General features: G+C 37.9%; 2 protein-coding genes across 2 annotated transcripts; one reads left to right on the top strand and one right to left on the bottom strand.

Annotated features, from left to right (window-relative positions):
* Positions 1-9,117: 9,117 nt before the first annotated feature.
* Positions 9,118-11,417, top strand: LOC128809159 (fibrinogen-like protein 1-like protein). Its single transcript, XM_053980894.1, has 2 exons — positions 9,118-9,265; positions 10,717-11,417. Exons 1-2 carry the CDS (start codon positions 9,118-9,120, stop codon positions 11,415-11,417), a joined length of 849 nt encoding a protein of 282 aa, XP_053836869.1.
* A 7,036-nt stretch (positions 11,418-18,453) lies between these two features.
* Positions 18,454-20,040, bottom strand: CHRM5 (cholinergic receptor muscarinic 5). The gene has a single exon (XM_053980757.1). It carries the CDS (start codon positions 20,038-20,040, stop codon positions 18,454-18,456), a length of 1,587 nt encoding a protein of 528 aa, XP_053836732.1.
* Between the last annotated feature and the right edge of the window lie 786 nt (positions 20,041-20,826).

Genomic DNA, 20,826 nt, shown 5'->3' with positions numbered 1-20,826 from the left:
CAAGGGGTTTTGGTCTCAGCAGGTATTGGTCTCAGCAGTGTTGGTCTCTGCAGATACAGATAATGAAAAACTCCCAGCCTACCCTGTAGAAATGTACTTTTAGCCTGTGTATGGCCTTGTGCTGCTGTAGAATGTCCATACACTGTGTGTCTGAGTGACCATCATCTGTGTCCCAAGTATAACCATGCAATACTCCAGTACCCAGGAAAGGGCATTTAGCCAAACAGACTGAAGCAAGGGTAAATAAGAATTTAAACCATAACCTGGTGATCTGTGCATCAACTTCCCTTAATTTCTAAATTCTATAGTATTTTTTCAGAACCAACTTGTTAAAGAGGTATTGCCGGTTTTCTAGTGTGTACAAGTTCTTAGACTTGTGTTCGTAACACCATAGTTCCTTAAAATCTTTCAGTAGTCATTGAGCAATCTGACTAATTCTTATAATATGATCTTAACCTCTCTCCTGGGGAGAGCTGTGGGCAGTAAAATGTGTTGTTTTGACAGATTTTTTTTTTTGTTCCCACCGTACCCACCCCCTGTGTATTATTCATGTTGCTATCAATTTTCCTTAAACAGTAGGATCAAGAAACTAAGTCACGTACTTAGTGTGAGACAGTGAAATCTGTGATAAACATAATTTCCAGGAGAGATTGATTCTACAGTCATTTGCAAAGACACATGTTAGAGTGGTGGGATATATGTGTTTTGGTTTGGTTTTTCAGTTTGGTTCTTTTCCTTGGGCTCACCATCAGACTAAGAATTCACTTTGTTTACTTAAAGTCTGCTTTATGTTTTGAAGCATTCTTTTCATGATTCTTCCAAGCCCCCCTCCTTTTTTTTTTTTTTCAGCAATGCTACTGAGCTGTGAGGTTGCTAAAGAGCAACAGAAGTCACAGAATTTCTCTTTGGAAATGAGATGGTTGCCATGGCAATGCTTCCAGCTGCTTCTTGTTCCAGTTGAGAAAATAATTTTTAGACTCCTATATTACAAGGTTAAGCTATAATGTTTAAAACGAAATCATATAGCTAATTGATTTAAAATTAAGATCATCACATTGCTTTTTTAATATATTTGGACTGATAATCATCTGAAATTCTTGCCTCAAATATTTGTGCAGATACTTCCCAAATATTTTTTTCTATTTGTTTAAGTATTTGAGGCAAAACTGATGCATTCAGATGGAAAATATTTTCAACTTACTGATTTTAGTAGATGTGTTTTTGTAGTAGAAATTATCCTGAAAGCTGACTGCTACCTAGATAGGTAGTGTTTAAAATATGACTCTGAGTTTGACTCATACTTTGCAATATGCCAAATCTGAATCAGATCTGAAATGCTAGATACTTTTAAAGTTTATTTTCTCTGAAGTCCAGACAGTTGATGAAGTGTTGGTTGTTTTGGCGGTCTCTCATCAACCTCACTTGGAGCAGGATTATCACCAACATCAGTTCAGTTATATTGTGTCTAGCCAGTATGAAAAATCTCCAAGTATAGAGGTTTCACAACCCTCTATACTGGTCTGGGAAACCTTTTCCCCTGTTCCCTGCTCCTGGTGAACAAGCTTTCCCAAGTGTCTAGTTTGAATCTCCAAGTCACAGGTTGTGGCCGCTGGACTGTGCTGTTGTTAGACTATGGGATTAAAAGCCCATAATGCTAAAAGCCTGGTGAGATTTGGGTGAATAGTGACATGCAGAGGAGCCCTAGTCAGCATAATCAGTGAAATGGAAGGGACACACCTCTCTGTTCCTAAGGTTATCAAATGAAAATTATTAGACCATTGTCCCTGGTGTGAAACCCAAACAAAAAATCCCAGAGCTCCTGGCACAGTGATGTACTGCCTACAGGGGATTTGCTATGGGATGAAGGGGAGAGGGCACTATGCAACTGTTTAAAGGTTATTATGGGATACTTGTAATGTGACTCTGGGAGCATCTAGAACTTTCTATGAAATGTTTAATGAAAGGACCAAAGGTCAGAAAAGGAGGGATCCATGCAGCAAGGAAGAACAAACCTGGTTTGTTTTCTTTCTTCACCAGTCTTTGCTGGCTGCTTTTCATCACCTTATCATACCCTGGGGTTTTTTTTGTTTGTTTGTTTTTTTTTTTTTGTTCTCTTATTTTCTGTGTTTTGAAAGGTATCTTACTCTTCTTTATTTTGCTGAGCTTTTCCCCCCTTTTAAAATATAGGCCCAATGAAATCCTCTGGGACCTCCATTACTTCTAAAATGTAAATGGTTCAGAGAGGACTTTTATTAGATTGTAAGGTATATACACAATTTTATCTGTCCTTGTGACTTTCAAAATACTTACCTACTTCAGATTTTTGGAGATGTTTTTCACATAATCTGGCCTTCAGTCCTACTCGTTCATTAAAATTCATTTTATTAACCATCTGATCACTGCTTATGAAGTCTGCAACAAAAAAAAGCTGTGCCATTTGCCCTTCTCCCTCATAAAATAATGGGGTTTTGCGTTTAACTTCTTTTTACGTCCAATCTATTTACAGAATATTTGTTGTGTTTTTATGTCCCTTGATAGTGGTAAACTTTTTAATCTTAGCCTTTAATTTTCTGATGATCAGTTATTATGTTATCCTATATAGTCAGTCTTAGGATTTGTCCTTTGACTCCTCTTGCTTACACAACTTCATTCTGACTTTCAGATTTTTAATGAACTTTTTAGCCAGACCTTTTGCAGTCTTACTATGGTTCCTGTCTTTCTTCATGAGAAATAATTTGTCATTTAATCTTCACTATAATACCTTTTATTAATTGCCAGCCTGCTCAAAGAGCCTGTCTCTTTCAGACTCTTAGCAAGGAGAAGATGGTTGCCTAAGTCTATTAGTCTGCCTTTTATTTTTTAAAATATATTGTCCTCACAATGTTGCACATACTTTTCCTCAGAATCACAAATTCTACTATCTTAAGACGGGTGTCACATAATTGGCATTGCATGCAAGTATTCTCCAACAGTTTTCACCTGCAGTGTTCGTATCTGGCAATTTTTGCCACCTTTAGAATAAAAAAAATCAGTTACCAGATGTTTCCTGTCAAACTGTTTTTCAAAGCAACCTGAGTAACTTAGGTTTTTCATTATCATCAGTCCTAACTGTCAGCGAACCAGTTATTTTCCAGTGTCTTCCACGATGATGGTTTTGATTGTATTTTTCAAGTTAGGTCAGTGTTTTTGTTGAAAGAAAACCCTCTTCAATTCTGTTAAGTTTCTACACGCTTGGAATTTAGTCTTCGGTTCAGCAGGAAGATATGAAGAATATGTTTTTAGAATTTACTTGAGTTCTTAAAATATTTTTGTAAGAAATCTCAATAAATTTGCTGGATATTTGAAAAGTCAAATGTTTCTAAGAGTGTAGCATTTGTTCTGTTTTACATTCAGTCAAAAATACACTTTGGTTCATTCCCCAAATAATGGTTCATCTCACAAATACTGAATGTGTTAAAGGAGATTTAAAATTTGTATTGAAAATAGCCTTGTGTGCAATGTTTCAACAGTTAATAACTGCTTTCTGCATTGTCAGACAAAACACACACTTCAAATGCCAATGCCAGCTCATAAGTTCAAGAACAAGTGAAAGCTGTTATGAACAATTTTTTTTCTTACTGATCCTATACAAAGATACCAAAGTGCATTTAGCCAAGGCTGCAAAGCAATTCAAAATCACTCAAAGCTGCAGAAGTATTTCTATGGCCTGATTTTGTTTGGTGGGGTTTTGTTTGTTTGTTAGTTTGTTTTCCCAAAGCAACCACTTGTGCTGTGTGCCTATGAAACTTCTTTCAGGAAAGATACTAACATACTTCATTATGTGTTTTATGTGTTTTGTCATGTTAGAACTTTGTCTCTTGTGTTCCTCAGTATACTGGACAACTTTCTAGCATGAAAGTTACCATTTTGCATCCTTTTGGCAACCATACAACCTTATGGATATAAGTCACCTATGTCAAGCCTTTTGAAAGTCCTGGGTATGCAAGTTGCCAGCCTGTGCCAAAGCCTTTCTCATAATGACAGATTCCATCTTGGGCAAAATGATCATGAAATGACAGATTTTTAAATTCTTGGAGAAGGAAGGAGGGGGGCCAGCAGAACTGCTTTGGACTTCCAGAGAGCTTGGCCCCCATCCTGAAGTGCAAAGAAGTCCAGAAAGGCAGAACATTCTCCAAGAGTGAAATCTTAGATGCAAAAGCAAGCTGTGCCATGTGCCAAAAGGTGACAAGGAAGAGTGGCCTGGCTGAACAGAGAACTTGGACAGGAACTCAGAGAGAAAAGATTTTATGACCTTTGGAAGAAAGGGCAGGAAACTCAGAACTACAAAGATAATGTGAGCCTATGGGGAATACAATTAGAAGGGTCAAAGCACAACCAGAATTTAATCTGACTACTGCCCTAAAAGGCAATAAAAATGTTTCTCTAAATGCATAACCAGCAAAAGGAGGGCTAAGGATAATCTCCATTCGTTATTGGATGCAGAGGTAAACAGTGGCAAAGGACAAGGAAAACATGAGGTGCTTAAAACTTAAAGTGGTTAACAGCAAGACCAGTTATTCTCAAGTTACTCGGCCTTCCTACTCCAGGAATGAGGAGCAGAATGAAGTCACCACAATCCAAAGGGAAATGCTCAGTGACCTGCTCTGCCACTTAGACACACTCAGGTCTATGGGGCCAGGTGGGAGCTGGTGGAACTGCTCTCTGAGCCACTTTCCACAATTTACCAGCAGTCCTGGCTAACCAGGAAGGTTAGGGGAAATGGAACACCCATCTACAGGACTGGAAGGAGGATCTGGGAACGGCAGGCCTGTCATCCTGACCTTGGTGCTGGGGAAGCTCATGGAGCAGAACATCCTGATGTCACTCAGGACATCCAGGGGATCAGGCCCACACAGCATGGGTTTGTGAAAGACTGTGACCAATTGGGTTTCCCATGATAAGGTGTCCCACTCAAGTGGATTAGGGAAAGCCTGTGGATGTTGTCTACTTGGACCTTAGTCAAGCCTTTGATGTTGTTTCCCACAGCATTCTCGTGGAGAGACCGGATTCCTGTGGCTTGGACGGGTGCACTCATCTCCGGGTAAGAAAGTGGCTCAATACATGGCCCAGAGCGTGGGGGTGAGGGGTGCTACGTCCAGCTGGTGACTGGTCACCTGCGCTTGGAGCCAGTCCTGTTTAATGTCTTTATCAATGATTTGGATAAGGGCATCAAGTGCACCCTCAGTCAGTTTGCAGACAACAAGTTGGTGGAAGTGTTGATCTGATGGAGGGCAGGAAGGCTCTGCAGAGGGATTTGAATAGGCTGGATCCATGTGCCATATGGATATGAAGAATGTGTAAAGAGTATTTCCACACAGGAGAACCTGAATTGGAAAAATTCAAATGAATGCTTGTCAGTTAAAGCTCAGCAGAATCAGAAGAATAATTAAAACTTCAGCATACTGTAGAGAAGGAATATATGGTCATTGGGCTAGGAAACGAAGTATCTTAATTAACATGGCTAACAAGTCATTGTAGCAATGTTTTATTTTGAAATCTGTATATTACCAAACTATACCTATGTAAAGTACTCTGACCTTAAGATCATGATATAATTTCTGAAAAATTATTCTCAGAATCAAGAGCAGAGAGGGAGATGCAAAGATTTTAATTGTTTTTCAAAGTTTGCATCTACAAAAATAGATTCCTTTCTGAGCATGAGTGAATGAATGCTGCTGCCCTTCTCTCTTCTAATTAAACACTTCCCACTTCACTTCTGCTCTGCCAGCTCAGATGAAAGTTTGGAAATCAACAAAGAAGAAAACAGCAAGAAAGTAAAGAAAAATGGAACAGGATAGGAGATAAACAGTGATGAAATATATGGGAATCAGAGGCACCAAAGATGCACCCCAATTTATATTAGGGTGATGAGAGACTACTAAGGTCAATGGTGCTTTTCAGAGTGTATCTATATGGACAGAGTGGAAAGGTACTTTCCTCTACCTTTTCTTAGCATACTATTTCAGAAAGATCTGTATATGTTCAAAGCAATTTCATATTTCATAAATTACCATACAGTATTTTCATGCCTTGGACAAGGCTTATAATACTTGGTACCAGCCGTAAATTGGATATTGTCAAACACACAAATATCAGAAATTCCCTGAGCTTCATAATGCTAAAAAAACCAGAGAATATGTATTCTTAAACTTTTCCCTGTAGCTCCACTACTGATCAGTGTCATGGAGAAGATACTGTTCTGACTCTCTGTGGACATCCTCCTATGTAATAGATTGCTTGTACTTTAAAATGGAAGAGAAAGATCACAGAGTTTTAAATCTTACAAGCAAATATTTCCTAAGACATTTGGTGTAGATATTGATTTAATTGTACATGAAATACAAATCCTTACCAAAGATGAATTATTGAAGAACAGAAATTAGGACTTTATTTGAATTTTGAAGTAGAGCTTGCACAGGTATTAAATATTCCATCAGTTTTAATTGTGATTTGTTTCAAGGACAGAATCTGATCAAAGCAGATTGCAGGATGGATAAGGGAGCTCAAAAACTTAAGTGTTGTCTAATCTTTGAAAGGGTAAATGTAGATTAGACATCACTTAAAGGCTGTGCAGACAGACAGTAGAACATATCTACATAGCAATAATTAATTTAGTTCGTGTTTAGTTCAGTTTTGCCCTGAGTTAATGTTAACTGACTCTTGTTAATCCACATAAACTAAAATAGAAACCTGTTGACCAGCCTGTTCTGCTTTTGTTTGCTGTATTTTTAGAGCTCTCAGACACTGCTTCTGATTCATTCACATTAAAATATGAAGTAACAACGTGGTTTATAGTTGGATCGTTCCTAATACTTAAAAATCAAATAATCTCTGTGCAATTTATATGTGACTACATTTCAGTAGAGCGTTGACTTAATTCATTTATGCAAAATGGCATAGTAAATTTTAGCATCTGCCTGTGTCTATTTAAGCGACATAAATAATTTACTGAACTAAAACTTCTTCATGGTTCTCCACCACTATTGGTTAATAAAGGAAATTTAATTTAATTACTATGTCATTTTAATCATTATGAAAGAACTTTGTACTTTATAATTCATACATACTTTATTGCAAGTATATGTCAGAGCAAGGTCCAGCAGATTAAGCACAGTGTGAAATAAGGAATATGCAATTTTGCTGCATTTGAGATAGCACATTGGACCTGATTTATTCATCTGGACTTAAGTAGCAGGCAAAGTACAACTGTAGAGAGTGAGCCCATTCGTGTCCTTTGCCAGTCTTCACTTGAAAGAGGTAAGGTGCCTGCCCAGTGCTGTGTTCCTTGGGTGCTTTCTTAATAATTTTTAATACCAATTCCTATTCTGGAATTAAATTTATCTTTAAATCAATTTTCAATGTTTATGCATAAGTGAAGAAAAAAGGTTGACTCATTCAAAAATACTAAAAGAAAACCAAAAACAGTAAAAAAATAACTCCAGATCCCATTTCAAATTTCATGAAAATCAGGATTTGGGTTTGTGGATAAGGGTTTGATTTAAAGTAATTTATAACTTAATACTTCATAATAGCAACAATAATCAAAGCTTTCAGGAAAAATGATACATGACAGAAAATACAAGTACAGCAGAATTTAAATGCTTAAAGGGAAGCACTGTGCAAAATTTCATAGAAGGTAATTTTCCAGCTTATTATGATCCCAATATCAAATGACCAACTTTGCATAAAATGGCATGTTATATTTTAATAGTAAATCATAGTTATTTCTAGTTTTAGGTAACATAGTTACGTAGTTTTAGGTAGAATAGAAAATTCTGTTTTGCTGGCTTTGTGTATGGTAGGCACAAAAATTAACTCTCAAACCTGAACTTTATTACAATGATTTATCTTGGACATTTTTAAAAAAACCTGCTGAATTTTTTTCACTCTTGAAAACTCTTTGCTGAATCTGCTGCTAAGTCATTAGATTTATAAGGAATATGTCTTCATTGCAACATAAGCCACTGTGGAGAAGGGTATTGACCTCTGCAGAATCTGTGCTGACACTGGCAGGAAATAAGCCCTGACCAAAGAGCTTTCTTGCTAGATCTATTTTCTGCCTTCAGCAAAACCACTGTGGGGAGCCCAGTCCTTAAAAAAAAAAAAAAAAAAAATTAAAAGCACATTAAAAGAGTTTGGTTTGAGTCTAAGTAAATATAACTTTTGACAGTATAGGAAACATTTGTTTACCTGATTCATTCTAAGTTGTTGTTGACAAAAACTCCTCTTCAGAGAATCTGGGATTTGCCTAAGTGAGGACCCAAGGATTTAGTCGAGTAATAGCCTAAACCTTCTTCTGTACTGAATGAACTATTAATGTACCCCAAAATGTGGATAAAATGAGGCTCAAAGCTGGTTCAGTTCAGTATATTGAATCCTTGTTGGTTTTTAAGAGGCTAAAAAAAAGTTCTTTTGCTTTGTTTACTGAACTTTTTAAAAAAAAATCTAATTGAAACCTGTGACCTGTTATTTCAAGCTGTAGATAGCAAATTACAAAATAACATAGTCCAGGTTAAGTGGGTCCTCCAGAGCATGGAAACCTTTCCAGCACTAGGAAAGCCATGCCTCTGAGTACTTTTTGAGCTACAGACAGTCAGCAGAGCTAATGTAACTGTTGCTGTCCCTTCGACCATTGGTGCCTCTATTTCACTATAGTCTGGATTCAGGGAATAAGAAAAATTTAACTCTGATAATTAAAAGTAATGCTTTTTCTTTTGTCATTACATTACTTTTCATGGCTTTTTGGCACACTCAAAACTGCATTATGTTTCATTGCCCAGCATGGCACAAGGTGACAGGTGAGAGATGTTCTGAATGTCTCAGCACAGCACACTGTGTCAGAGAAATGAATGATTTGTCAGAAATGAGGTCTGAGGCATTAGGAAAGGAGATGTCCTTCAAAGATGGGAGAAGCCAACTTTGACAGAGGCTTACTGTATTGAAGCTCAGTATTTCAAAACCTTTCTCCTTCAGGACTTTTGTAATAGAAATCATAAATAAGTCATAAATATTGCCATTTTCAGCTCCAATCTGTGTTATAGTTCTGTGTTGCTGCAGGAGGACTGACGCAGAAGGAAGATGCCATTGAGGAGCTCAGCAGGATTCATGCTGCTCTTGCTCTCTCAGTGCACTGTGTCCCTGGGCACCAAAGAGGTAGTGGTCCTGGCTAATGCCCACCTCCTTCCCCAAAGAGACTATGAGAGACTGGGAAATGCCAATGAAAAAGGTACTCATGAAGACAGTGAGTGATTCGGAAGTGTTCTGTGTTTTACTTTATTGCTTTGTTGTAACGTTTTCAACCAACATATATGAAAGCTAGCTCTGGAAGAATAATTTGCAATATGAACATGTCCTGCCACAAAGTCCTGAACCTGTCTGTAGAAGTTGGTCTACTGAGAAAGGCAACTGTGAGGGTCACTGTGTGTATTGCTGGCTTGGACATCACCATATAAATTACTTAAATAATCCTTCTATAATATCATGGCATCACATTTGGAGTCAGGTAGGCTGTGTCTACCAGGAAAATGTAGTTTTTACTGAATTTTTTCTCACTGAGATAATAAAATTGTCAAGTTATTATTAAATACAAATTACAAATATTCCACAGTTTAATGATATAAGGACATGCCTTTCAACTCTATGGAGAAGTGAATGATTTCAATTCATAAACATATTTCTGAGTAACAGAACAATGAATACCATCCTTCTGTACAAAAGGAATTCTCTTTCTATAAGTTCATACATATGTAAATGTATATTTAAATAAATTTTGTTCTGGCTCTTAGGAAACTACAGAATCATTTATAAAATTCAGAGCATTGTTTCACAGTCTCAGAGATGCTTGATATTATACTAGAGCAAGAAGTTACCTTATAAACACGTTACATTTAAAAAACCCCAGTAAATATTTTAGCCCAATAGAGAGGGTCAAGCCAAGCCTCATATGCCATTTTTGTTACCCTCTGAGTCTACTGGATAAGCAATAAAATGGAAAAGCAGTTTCACCCATCTTCCTGATACTGGTATTCAGCACTGAACAGAATTGTAGTTCTACTTGCAAATCCATGATAAAATTTAGCCTGGAGTTTGAATGAAAAGAACTCATCCTAAGAAAATTCTCAGATGTTTATAAGCTTTCTATTGACAAGAAATATGATTTAATATCTCTCTTTTATCAATGAACACATGGCATTCATTTCAGAATTTAAAACAAGGATGTTAGAGGTGCCTGAAGTATAAATTGGTTCAAGAGAAATTTATTCATTGAGGAAAAGGCTAGGTCTAGTTATTAGACTCAATTGTTCTACAGATGGCACAGGGAATTGCAGTTTCCTGAGTACTCAATCTGGAAGAACACTGGTGGAAAAGGAATGATCTGTACATAGTTTTTGGCTTTTCAATCATATTTCTGTCATAAATACAAAATCATACTTCTGTTGTATGACAGAGTAACAAACCATTTTCTGAATTTCTGAATATTTCCTGCATGTTCCTCCCAGAAATCTTCCCCCTTTCGCTGAATAAATGGCCATCAGCTGCAATGAAGTCAGTCAGCTTCCAGTCTGAAGAGAGTCATTCAGTCACTCTAAAGGACAGAATTCAATTTCTGAAATTTATTATTTGAACAGAATTTACTTTAATTTTTTTTTGTGTGGTTTTTTTTTTTCTTTTACTCAGACTATCCAAGGGATTGTTTTGAGATTTTACAGCACTCCAAAGGAAATTCCAGAGATGGCCTTTACATCATCCAACCAAAAGAGGAACCAATTGTTGTCTTTTGTAACATGCAGGATGGTGGCTGGACAGTAATCCAGCACATTACAGCCAACAGCACTGTCGACTTTGACAGGACTTGGCAGGACTACAAATATGGATTTGGCTCGGTTCATGAGAACCACTGGTTAGGAAATGAATACATGCATCAGTTAACTGGCAGCTCAGTGCAATATATACTCGGAGTTAAACTTGTAAATCTAAATGCTGAAGTCAAATGGGGACAGTATGAGCCATTCCTGATTGAGGGGGAAGAGTCTCAATATCGAATCAGGGTGGGTCTTTACAAAGGCAATGCCACTGATGCGCTGACCCTGGACACAGAAGCTTATCTCCATGACAACCAGAAGTTCACCACCAAGGACAGAGACAACGACAATTACTTTATGAATTGTGCTAAGCTGGAACTCAACGGCATTCCTGGGGGAGGCTGGTGGTATGACGCATGTGCTGGGGCAAATCTAAACCGCAGGAACGTGATATACTGGCAAAAAGACTGCAGCAAGCAAAACCCCTGCAAGTTTGCATGGATGATGATCAAACCCATCGAGCACCACCAGTCATACCCTACCAAGGCCTGCCCCTGTCAGAAAGTTGAACTGTAGACAAGCCATGTGTATTTAACAGGAACACGGACTCTTTTTCAAGTGACCGAAGTGAGCTCACTGACTGGGTAATAACCCTAAGTAACCATGACTGGAAATTTAAATTGGGCCTCTGTAAGGGATTTATGATGACATATTGTCCAGGACTGGAACATGTCACAGAAATTTGCCAACCACACAAGTGAGAATCTGTCAGAAACTGAGGCCTTTACCACAAGATTTAAATAACCAGAAGATTTAAATAATTCATTTTATACTATTTTAGCCATAAGACGAGTCTGGTATGAAATGCAGGATATGATGTCTTGTACAATATATACATTAATAAAAATGCATTTCAGAAGGTTTTGCTCTGGTTTCAATGTTCATGATTGATTGCACATCTATAATTGCACATCTTCATATATCATGCAGGGAGGAAATTTCCAGTTAAATACCTATATTTACAAAATGCACACTGAAGAGTATTCTGTATCATAGGGCTCCAACAGGCCTTTTCTTTCTAACTTTAGTGAATGGTATTTTAATATTTAAAATTGGAATTAGCCTCATCTCCCATGGCTTCTTTCCCCCTTCATTGACTCTTCCTTTATCTCTACTTTTTAATGATCCCATATACAGTGAAGTATTCAGCACAGGCTTTTCTTTTCTGCTTCCATTTCAGAGCACTCAGCACTTATGGGATTGTCAGATTTCCCATTTGAAGCCACTGATCCAAAGCTTACAACCCCTCTGAATTTTTTCCCCAAGAAACTCAGTGAATACATTTTTAAAAAGATCAAATTGATATTGCAATTGTTTATTTGTTCCTCCATTTTTACCCTGAAGATTACTCCACTTTATTTACCATTATTTGACTGTTACTTCTCTCTGTTCCATGCTGTGCTTCAGCTTTTTTCTTCTTTTAATACCACTGTGAGGAGAGAATGTTGCCTTTATTTCACATTTAATAGTTTGAATAGTTTTAGTACTCAACCTTGACATCAATTAAACAGTGCCTTTTTTTCTAATTATAAAATAAAATAAAATTTAATTATAAATTATTCTGTTTTAAAACAATAAACAAAAGGATTTCAATTTTTACAACCTTGTTTTAAGTCCTTGTTTTCTTTTACCAATGAGTTGCTTCACACAGTTACATATCATTGGAATAACTGAATGACAACTGAAGAGTTTTTATTGTTGCATTTACAAAATGTCAGAATAATAATTAGATTATCATGTATGGTTTTTTAGATATTTCAGTTAAAGAAACTTCACCAACAGGTACTGTCAAATTCCTGCTTTTTAATTTAAAATACTGTTTATAATTTTCATGATAATTGCGTCAGAAAATAAATTCTATTGTGTTTTAAGAGGACCAAAACTGTCATGATTGCTTAAGATGAGAAGCTATTTTGGAAGCAGAAAAGCCAAGAAAGCAATTTTTAGTTTTCTTGATGCACTGCAACATTTTCAGAAAGAGATACAGCTATGTGATGTGGGTGAGGCCAACACAGCACCCATGCCAATTTTGCAGCATCTGATTTTTTTCCCCCTGAATTTGTGTTCAAAGACTGAAGTGTGATAGAAGAAATGGTTAGTACCTGAACTGAGTTTATATCATTGAGTCAATTTAATGTGGGTTCTGCATAATTCGATCAGGATGCCTCCAAAGCTGGGATGAGGATACAAGAAAATCACCTGAGTGCTGCCAGTCTCACATACCTTTTGTTAGAATTCCTGGCCATATAGCCAGATGTTCACACACCTTCCAAAAATTTGTTTTTAATAACCATGACATGGAAGCGTGGAAGGGAGTGTCCACAGGCTGCAACTGATCATCAAAGGCAGGTAACCTGCTCTGCAGCATACTCTTAACATGTTTTAGAGGATTTTGGAGGTAAGGACTCTGCAAATAAGCTGTGTGAATAACTTGGGCACCAGCAGACCAAATCTAGCTGCCCAGTGCTGGAGTGACTCTAGAAAATACTTTAACTGGAGCCCTACAAACCTATGCACTGAATCCCAGTACAAAAATTAGATTTAAAATTTAATAAAAATTCATAACAGTCTAGAAGTCTACCAGCAAAAAACCTGAGACATTTAGTTGAACTCAGGGACTGAGCTACATTCCAAACTTCTAAACAAAGTATGGATGGAAATGACTATTGGAGCTGGATTAGGGACTAAGGAAGAAAATAAATAAGAATATTCTAGAACATCCATCAGCAAGGAACCTTTAGAAGTAGACTAAATTTTACTTCATAAATCCTTAGCAAAAGACTACCTTAACTGAACAGATATTTTTTCTTCCATTGCTGAACCTTGATCACCAGATCAGATACCCACAGCAATGCTGAAGGCATCTGGACTTCATCATTGAATCAGTGAAATCACAGACTGAAACATGGGGGTTTCTATTCTACCCACTCCTACATTCTTTTGCTAGACACATTTCTCCTATGCTCTCTCTCTTAGCCTTTCCTGATTTTATTGCCTCCTGCAGTATGGGAAAGAAGGAGGGTCTTCCCAGAAGTAGCTGCTGAAACAAATTTAGTTGGTCAAATAAATATCCTTCCAAAATGGGTAAGTATGACAAGGTCTAGAGCAAAAGGTTCCAGCTCTAAGCACCTGTGAATGGGAGGCATGTTCCACTTTAACCATGGAAGCTCCGAACAATAGCAGTGAAATAGTTTTCTTTACCTCTGCTACTTTGCATTTTTCCTTATACTGCCAACTGCAGGAAATGTAACATACAATACCACATTAATAAACTCAGAATTTTTTTCATTATTTGTCTTTAAAAATAAGTCAATTTTCATATGAGAAAGTGCTTGCTTTTGTTTCTGACTACCCAGACTTCCAGATAACCTTATTTTTTATGTATAACCATAGATTTAATAAGTACAACAAAGTGGTTTTAGGGGCTAGCTGACTAATCTTGTTAATTTACTGATGCAATACACTGTATCAAAAAATTACCGATGTCAGCTGCATGGCCTCATTTTCTCTTACTAGAACTAACAAACAGTCCTTTAGTCACTCTCATGTCTTTTGTGTTTCAGAAGGCATCAGGCCACAGTCAGAGTGGGGGGCTACAGAGCTGAATCCAGCCGTGCTCCACAGCTGGAATCTCCACTGTACCCTCTCTCCACTCCTCCTCCTATAGCTACCCGATGAATTGCATACTAAAGGAGGCCTTATAGATAGCACACACTACAAACAACTATCTATAGACCTCCACTACATCTAGGTTGCTGCTGCACCTAAGGATTAAAAGATATTTCAGCTTTGTTCTTGGCATTGTATTCCAGGAATTCAGTGAAAGCCCCCCCAGCTTAAGAGGCCTACTGAAACAGAAGCCATCAGCAACCAGGGACCTGCTGAGAAGAAAACTTCTGAAGGATTTGAAATGTTTGGTTTATTTGAGGAGGACTGACTTTGGTATATCAGCAGATACATGAAGAAACTACTGACATTTAGTGACCAATGGCAAAAATACTGAGCAAAAGGCAGTGCTTTTAGTGAGTGTAACGAAGACTGAAGTTCCTTAATCATAAAAAAATACATTTACCAAGATGGAAAAAACAATTGTAACACCATGCCTTTCTGAAACCACTACTAGTCATAGATTATCTCCTGTTTTACAACATGATGTTATCAATTTTTAAATTTTTAACTACTTATGGGGTAACTATTAATAAAATCATATACAAGAAGATTATTAAAGCTCAAGGTTTTATGACACTCAACTGTCAAATGTGGAAGAACATTTCTTAGGTAGTTCAAAAGGCTGCAATGGATATTTGGGGGAGATCACATAAGAAACAGAGCAGCCTCTTACTGACTTGATGGGGTTAAAGCCAAGCAGTAAAGTGAAAAGACACTCTATCATTTTCTAGAGGTAAGGGTTAGCCAATGTTTCAAAACAGAGAAGCCACTGACTACCCAGCAGCTGCAGGAGCACTACAGGATCTGTCCTTTGCAAAGTTCTTCACTCTAAGTAGTCACAGAAAGTGCACAACTGTATTCAGGTGTTCTACATCTGTTTAAAAATTCTGGGAACTATTCCAAATATTTATCTACAAACCTAAATCATATTTGCAAAAAATATGCAAATTTGATAGTTAGTTGATAAATTATGGGGATCTGGAATACGTAGGGATGCCGGCACATATGAAAAGGGAGAGATAAAAATCATACCCCTGGTTTGTGGGAAAATTCAATGCTTTAAAATATAAAAGGTGCTGGGTCTCTGGAAAGCTTAGTTAGGGATGTGTATTTATGCATCTATATTGAAAATACATACATATCTACATATATGTATTTGTATGAAATTATGTAAAACCAAAATGTAATTTACAAAAAAGCATTTCATTAGTCCATGACAATAATCAATTACACAATCAGTAAAAATGTAATTTAAAGGACAGATAACAAGATAACAAGATTGTCCTACACTGCATAAGTCCCACAACACTTTTTAAAAGGTACAAAATACAATCAAGTACTAACTGATACTCTGATGAGGACCAAATTTGTCTTTTTGTGTTTTTGTTTTTTTTAAAGAATAAGCATTCTACATAACAATACAGTAATGCACACCTCTTTATATAATTCTTGATATTTACAGTGTACTCATGTGTGGCCATGTAATCTCTCACATGGTTAGGTGCTAGCAGCATAATTTGTGCACGTATTTCACAATTACATTGAACCAACATTGTTGCATCCATCACTGTGTATTCTAATACATTTACTGAGCAGAGAGTCCATAAACATTTACAGAACATTCTTGATCAACAGATGTCAAAAACAACATAAAATACTCCATTTAATTTCAATAAGAGCCAATGCTTCATTTCAGCAATAACAGTGCAGCTAGCAGGAACTGTTACTACCTCATAAATTTTGCCTTTAACTACAGCTTGTGCCCCCCAAAAGACACATTCATTTGCTAAAAATCAAACATAGTTTACTGAATGACTGGTCTGATGTAATATAAAATAAACCCACTCTAACAACCAATTTGTAGGTAGTTACCATACACAGGAAAAGCTCTGGAAAGTGAGAGAACAAAGTTGATGAAAGAGTTTTTATAAAGACCTCTACTTTCCTTTCATAGGTAACCATTTGCTAATGTACAAAAAATAATAGGCCCAGTATGGTGCGTTACAAAATCAATCATGACGTTAGAGAACATATTTTTACATTAGTACACTGCTAACCTTTCACTGACAAAATCTTCCCCTGTAGACACTGGGGCCAAAAAAATGTTAATTACTTGTACTGTGATTGTTGACATGGAGGATTTATCTATCTGTAGAAGAACATTCTGATGGTATGTTAATTTAATACGTTATACAAACAATTTCACAGAGAGCAATGGTACATTCACGATGACTTATACAATCCCTGAAATGTGCAACTGGGTAATGTCACCACTACAATGTCCCACTAAAGTGTTCAGCAGAATAATATGAAGAGTGTCTCAAACTAATATTCCAAAGTATCTCAGAAAGGCTAGAACTGAATTTGAACTTTGTGTACATGAAGATCTTTCTCGTGCCTTCATAAACATTTTTCTTTAGGACTTCCACACCTCATGACTCCTGTTGCCATTAACTTTGTTTTCTCAGGACCTTTTCTGAAGCTTCTTGTTTGTTCCCACCACAAGGAGGACACCATCTCCATTTCAAAGGCCTTCTGCTGAAGGCAGTGCCATGCTTACCCACTCAGTCAGTGCTGCAGGGCTCCTGCCAATCTAACACAGGCATTAAGAAGGCACAGGCAGCTCAGCTCTGGCACCAAAAGCCCTCTCAAATCTCAGCCAGTGGTCAGCCTCAGCTCGTAACTAGGCCAGTACAACCCAGTCCCAGAAGCCACAGCCACCAGGGGTGTTGACTTCAGCCACATCTGTAGCAGATGTGGTTTTGCTGGACCAAAAGAGAGTGCCTGAAGATAACTCATGTTTCCAAGTTGATGTTGACTAGTACTTGTAAAGCTATCTAATGACAAAGAATTAAAAATGTTTTGAATAGTTTTACGGAAACATTAAAAATCTGCTTAAAAAAATCTTTCCTCTTTAAAAGATGCCAGTTCTCTCACTGTTTATATATAGGTAAATGTTATGGAAACTTTTGGAGCAAGGTGTAGCACAACAAAGGAGATTGCAATAAAGACTTTCCTTCTGTTGTAGATAGACTGTGTCCATTATGCTTTACAGTCAGTTCTAATTTGTACCATTGTCACCGTTGAATAAAATTTTAAAATTTCCTTCACAGGTACTGGGAACTGGAGAAATTCAGAGCTGTCACAATTTTTACAAATGACAGTGACTTGCTTGATGGAACTGATATTGGGATTGGTTTCTTCATCTACAAAATACATTATCTATTTCTTCCACTATAAGCCTTTCCACTTCCACTATAAGCCTTTCTATGAGCCTTCCTAAGTCTCCACAAGAGTCATCCTTAAAGTGGAAATTTTCTCAGCATTATATTCTCTTATAATGCATGTGTTCATTTGGAGTATTATGAATCTCCCTACCCATTTAGTACTGGGGATGACAGCATTTACTCTTTAGGTAGTCCTTGTTTCATCTTGACAGCTGATGGTAAAGCCTCAAAACAGAAGTAGCACAGGCTGCATTGCTTGGAACACTGGGAACTAAATAAACAACACACTAGCAAAGAACTATAATAAGAAACAGTTCTGCTCTACAGGCAGACAGACTGAATGACCTAACCTGATGATCATCCCAGTCTAATTTCTAGTAGTTTATAGGTTACTCCGCCTTTCTCAGGCTGAAAGAAAGGACATAAGACACCAAACACAATAATTGTAATGCAATTCTACTGCATAGTCAAAAACAACCTGTGTTGTTCATAGCAGCCACTGACATTTTTATCCCAAGCACACTACTTTCATGCAAAATTTAACTTTTCAGCAGATTTTTTTAACCACTAGACACAACAGCAATGGGTTTGAAAATACAGAATTTGCTAGGTTACATCAATATCTGTATTTCTCCTTATTTCTTATACAAGAATGATTATGGTAGTCTAGTATTGCCCTGCCAGTATAGTTTCTCTTCCATTTTTTTCTTTTTCCACTGGCAGAAAAGCAGCATCTTAAAAGTCTTCCTGAAAGTTTTATTACAGAGGGCATAACAAATGGGGTTAACAGTGCTGTTCACATAGCATAGCCAATATCCAAGGTGCCACAGTGTCAGGGGAATGCAGTCAGAGCAAAATGTGGAGATCAAAACCATGATATTATAGGGAGTCCATGTGATGATAAATGCCAAAAGAATGGCGCTTAAAGTCTGTGCTGCTTTGCGTTCCTTTATAAGAACCATCCGTTTCCTTTTGGTGATTTGGTTATTTATATTTGGATCCATGCTTTTGATGGAAGGGTCCTTTGACAGAGTAGCAGAACAAGGAGTTATTTTTACTTTTTGGCAACCATTGTTGGCTTCCTGGGTGCCATCAGCCTTAACCACCAAACGGAATTTATAGGCCACACATTTTTTACTTTTTTGTACGTGTTCTTTGGTAGGTGACAAAAAGTATTTCTGGTTCTCAAAATCACTTTCTTTGGGTTGGTCCTTAACAACAACATCTGTAGTCTCATTATACTCTTCTGCCTTACTTTTAGATGGACTTTTGTAGGTTACTTGGAAAACCGAGTCAGCGGCAAGTTTATCCTCATCTTCTGACGATGCATAGCTGCTGCAGGTGGTTAACTGGTCAGCCTTAGCCCAGTCCATACAAGTACTCGCTGCCTGGGAGGCCTTTGCTGTAGCTGACGTACTTCGGCTAGATGAAGACCAAGAGGCCTGACATCTCTCTCTTTTGACTAAGTTTTGTTGCTTGCAACTGAAGCAAGACTTCAGGAGAGTTTTCTGAGGCCTTATTGTCTCATACTCTGCCACAGACTCTGAGCCCTGCAGTTCAGCGAGGTCCTTGGTGCGTTTCTCGGTCTCTTTATAAATGCGGCAGTACAGAATGGTCATCACAGACACAGGAATGTAAAAAGCAGCAATTGCAGTACCAAAAGTAATAATGGGTTCATATAGAAACTGTATCTGGCACTCTTCAGGTGGTACTGTTCGTTCACCCACAAAATATTGCCAGCACAAGATTACAGGTGCCCACAACATAAAGGAAATCAGCCAAGCCATACCAATCATGATGCCAGCTCTTTTGGGTGTGCGTTTGGCCCTGTAAGTTAAAGGCCTTGTGATGGAAAAATATCTGTCAAAACTGATGACTAGGAGGTTCATTACTGAGGCATTGCTAGCTACATAGTCTAGTGCTAGCCACAGGTCACAGGCGAGGCTTCCAAGAGTCCAATGGCCTATGAGTATATAGGATGTATAAAGGTTCATAGAAAATATCCCAATGATGAGATCTGCACAGGCAAGGCTGAGCAAGTAATAATTGTTGACAGTTTTAAGCTGACTGTTAACCTTAAAGGATATCATTACAAGGATATTTCCCACTATGGTTATTAAGCTTACAATTGCAGTTACTGTGGCAATAGTAATGACTTCCCAGAGGCTATGCCCTTCTAACTGCTTATGGTTGATGGATGAACCGTTTACAAAAGTAGAATTGCTGAATAAATTGACTTCCATTCTTGTCCTTGGTATATTGTCATCAGGACCTTAGCACTGTTGCATACTGCTTTCTGTACTCAGAAACATCCTTTTGGAGATAGCTATAAAGATCAAAGGAAAAACAGAAAATGTAAGTCATTAAATAGCACAGATTTCCATTAGTTACCATGAAAACACTTGTGAAACAACCTATCACATTATTTGTGTTCTCTTTTTTTTTTGCATTTTGATTGTTCAAAATTGTGACCATAACTAAAACACACAAATGTACATCCTAGGACAATGTGCTCTGGCATTTTATGACATTTCAAAATGCAATCTATTATTTCATAAGACAGTTAACCACCCCTGCTCTTACATTTTGAGTATCTTAGGAACCTGTTGCATCCTGGGTTTTAGGTTCAGATTTGGGGTTCTGGTCTTCGTTAGCTTACTGGTTCCACGTGTCCTCGTGCATCCCCCATGTTATTCCCCCCATGGAAGTTAGCCCCAGGCTGCTGGCCATTGGGTTTCTCCCCTGCCACTCCTGTGACCACTCCCCCGTCCGGTCCTCAGCAGTTCCGTGCTCGTCACCTCATTCTCACGGTCCCACTGGCCCTGAACCCCCGTGTCCGCCCCCATCGTGTGCCCATTGGCCGTTGTGGCACACGTCATAGCCACGGCGTCTGTGTTCATTGGGCAGAGGGTTCCTGTCCTCCCCTGTCCCACCCCTATATCCCTCTGCGGCACCCCAGCCTCAGGGCCAGATTTGTCACGCGTGGTTGGGAGCGGCCGCGGCTTCTCCATTGCGGCTCCTGCGACCAA

The sequence above is a fragment of the Vidua macroura genome, chromosome 6 (genome assembly GCF_024509145.1).
Source record: "Vidua macroura isolate BioBank_ID:100142 chromosome 6, ASM2450914v1, whole genome shotgun sequence".
Taxonomy (NCBI): Eukaryota; Metazoa; Chordata; class Aves; order Passeriformes; family Viduidae; genus Vidua; species Vidua macroura.
This window is presented reverse-complemented; position numbering and strand designations above follow the sequence as displayed.

Coding starts and splice junctions, on each gene's coding strand:
- CHRM5 (XM_053980757.1), bottom strand. CDS start 20,040: ATGGAAGTCAATTTATTCAGCAATTCTACTTTTGTAAACGGTTCATCC.
- LOC128809159 (XM_053980894.1), top strand. CDS start 9,118: ATGCCATTGAGGAGCTCAGCAGGATTCATGCTGCTCTTGCTCTCTCAG. Junction 9,266..10,716: donor GGGAAATGCCAATGAAAAAG/GTACTCATGAAG, acceptor TCTTTTACTCAG/ACTATCCAAGGGATTGTTTT.